This window comes from Triticum dicoccoides, chromosome 5A (genome assembly GCF_002162155.2).
Source record: "Triticum dicoccoides isolate Atlit2015 ecotype Zavitan chromosome 5A, WEW_v2.0, whole genome shotgun sequence".
Lineage (NCBI taxonomy): Eukaryota > Viridiplantae > Streptophyta > Magnoliopsida > Poales > Poaceae > Triticum > Triticum dicoccoides.
This window is the reverse complement of record NC_041388.1, coordinates 361,899,729-361,902,947: the sequence shown is the minus strand read 5'-3', so window position 1 is coordinate 361,902,947 and position 3,219 is coordinate 361,899,729. Positions and strand designations below refer to the sequence as shown.

Here is a 3,219-nt window from a genome sequence, read left to right as displayed (position 1 = left end):
GCCAATTGGCAACCCAACCTGATTTATCCGAAATGACCCTGGATCACTAAGGAACTGACACGTGTTCCAACGGTCAGATTTCAAACTCACACAGCAACTTTACTTGGGCTACAAGCAAAGCTGACTTGTCCGACTCTGGACAAGATTCGCTCTCATAGTCTTCACTCGAAGACATAGGTTTTTGGTTAGGCATCACTTCAGTCAGTCTGACTGGTTCTCTTGGACCCCACTTAACAGTACGGTGGTTCCTATGACTCAACACAAAAGAAAAAGAACTACGAAAGATCTAAGTCTTCGAGCTCCATAGGCTTCATGTGGTGCCTTCTCTTGTTATAGTCTTCAATGTGAATATCTTCATATACTACCTTTGACTTTAATGTCTTCATACATTTTTAAGGGTCATCTCTGATAGGAAAATCGAATCAATGAGGGACTTCTACCTGTGTTATTCTGCAATTCTCACAAACACATTAGTCCCTCAACTAGGTTTGTCGTCAATACTCCAAAACCAACTAGGGATGGCACTAGATGCACTTACAAGTGCTGGTAAATCACCCTCCTGAATCAAGCTTTCTGCACCTGCTGCAATTTCTATTTTTTCCATCTCTGAATGAGTTTATTGATTTGGCAAAGCTCTAATAAGTCAGCTGCTTGCTATCAGTACAGTTGAAGTAATTTCGCTTACTTACCTGACGTATCATGAACAACAATAGAACTTTGAGTGGCTGGAATTGTCGTTTCATTTGCCATCGGGTGTGCACCGACATGCGTGCCACTATCCACTGCAGCTGCTACATGATATTTTTAGTTAGGAAGACATTTTCATCAAACACAGAGGGATGCTGATTGAGATGGTTAGATTGGAGGAATTCTTTTTACAATACCTGTTGTAGCCAATGTGCTCATTGATTTTGATCTTGTAGCAGCGAATGCATCCATGAGATTTCTAACAAAATCTTTTTTGTTGTCCTTGATCCCCTGCAGGAACTTCTCCATGGTGGCATCATCCTCCCCCCAGCACGTCCATCACAAATGGAACCTGGATGTTTGATACACCATGCTGTAACCGCATCTCTGAAGATCTTTTCAACCCCGTCATCCACGATAGCCCCAAGCTCTATGGGTGGCTGCGCAAGGTTGAACAGGATGATGCCACTAGTTAGTTAAATTTGTACAAACAATGATGCTTTGGAACGGTGAGTGCAATGCAGCTTACGCTATGTATGCCAAGGTCTGGTGGATTATCTGACATCATGGAGTGCCAAACCCAGTTGATGTTGTCCTTCCAGTTTTCTGGTTTGGTCTGTGACAATGAAGAACAATTGAACTGAAAAAACTAGTTCATGATCACCAAGGGTGTCAACAACAGTTAAAAAGTTGTGTGCGAGAGACATCACCTTGAACCGCCCAGGGTATCGCTCATCTAGACCAATTAGTTCTTTTATCTTGTCACCAGAGTAGGCTGATAACCTCGGCAGGCGTGTAGATGTCACATTTGAGTTGCCAAAGTCCATGTTGTCCAACACCCAAATCTGAAAATCACATTTTTGTTGTCAGAAGCAGTACATAACTGAAGGTTTGATAAATTCAGTACACAGTAAGGATGGAATGTGTTTTTTTATGCATTACCTGTGCTGATACCTGGCATCCTCCAAGCTCTATAGTTTTCTTGCCTCCACTGACATCGGCTTGGAATTTCCGTACTGCTTCCCTAAGTTTTTCAAATCCATACTTTGCAAGGTTGTAGAACCCAGTGCCTTGTGGATGCACACCACACTGTAGGATCTCATCTGGTACAGCAGGATATCTTTGGTTTGGTGCTACGACCAGAGCAGATCCCAATAAAGAGAATGCAACTGACATTGCCCTACGCTCATCTGGTTCTATGGTCATGTGATCCATCTACTGAAATGCATACAGTATGTCATTGACAGCTAGCCCCCCTACTGTTTTCCTCTCTAGGCCAACTATGTCCTGTCTCTGCTCAACAAGTTCTGCCCGGTTCGGAGGAGTATCATATGTTACGGATTCACCGGAATTTCTAAACCCCATGATGGAAACCATGTCAGAGACTCTAAACCTACAGATCTGCTCATCCCTAAACCTAAAACTCATGTCATGGGGGTTGAATCGTGACAGGATCCATGCGTAGTGCTTTTTCTTTGCATCGTTTGCTATCTGCGTGGTCAGCAGGCCCCCCATGTCTGAATCGGCAACAGCAGGGTAGTAAGATGGCCCTAGACCAAGGAATGGTCTCATATTGAACGTGCTCTTGCAACATTTACCCCGAAGAAAATCTACATCTGCTCGCCGGCCAGGACGGTGGTCAACCGCACGAACGATGGCGCCGCTTCCCCACCCGCTATGCGGGAGATGGCAGTCGCTGACGGAAGCTGCATCTCGCTCCCTCCGAGAGCGTGCTCTCTTCGGCTTGTAGAGAGGGTCATCTTCGTTGGCCGATCTACGCGTTTTCCTCTTCCGGCTGGACGGATCCATCACTCGTCAACGCTAGGGTTGGCTGCATGCGAAAACAGGGGAAGCGTAAGCATGGATTTCCCCCCCAAAAAAAGAAAGATTCCACACCATGGAAAGAGGAAAGAGACGGGAGAATCTTGTTCGGACGTGTACCGTCTTATCCGCGGGTCGATCGTCTTTCTGCGGCCACTGCTATCATCAGATCTGCTTTTCCCCTCCTTTTTCCACCGGCGGCTGAGGTGATGAACAGTGTACTGTGTGAGAGCTCGGTTCTTGAGGAGGAAGCGTGGGGAGAAGAGTGGTCTGAGTGAGTGAGAGGTGAGCAGGGGGCCGTGTAGATATATGCTGTTACATGGCCACACGGGCAGTTACAGCCCATTTTAATTACCTAGCTACCCCTCGGGTGTGTGCTTTCTTACCCATTTTTGGGTTACTATGGCGGGAGATCTCCCGCGCCGAGCACTGAAGTGCGACGCAGTTGTTACCACATTAGCGTTGGCCGGACCGTCCCCAACGTGCATGCACACATGCGTACTAGCTAGCACAAGAAACTGATCTCGTCAAGAAATGGTTTGCCAGCCGGTATAGCTGAACAATTTTTCGTCGCACCAAAAAAATAAGGTGACCGTGTCCATATGCGCCCGGACAATTTCAGCGCAAGCAGAAAGCGACCCATGATGCCTGCCGCTGTACGCTACAGTAGTCCGGACGCTTTTCTATATCCGGTCCCCCATAGACTCTTCG

General features: G+C 46.7%; 1 protein-coding gene across 1 annotated transcript; it reads right to left on the bottom strand.

The window, feature by feature from the left end:
* Positions 1-504: 504 nt before the first annotated feature.
* On the bottom strand, positions 505-2,766 carry LOC119297344. The gene is made up of 6 exons (XM_037575171.1): positions 2,629-2,766; positions 1,630-2,518; positions 1,398-1,532; positions 1,217-1,303; positions 885-1,127; positions 505-788 (listed from the first exon to the last, which is right to left on the bottom strand). Exons 2-5 carry the CDS (start codon positions 1,900-1,902, stop codon positions 903-905), a joined length of 720 nt encoding a protein of 239 aa, XP_037431068.1. The 5' UTR covers positions 1,903-2,518; positions 2,629-2,766; the 3' UTR covers positions 505-788; positions 885-902.
* Positions 2,767-3,219: the final 453 nt, after the last annotated feature.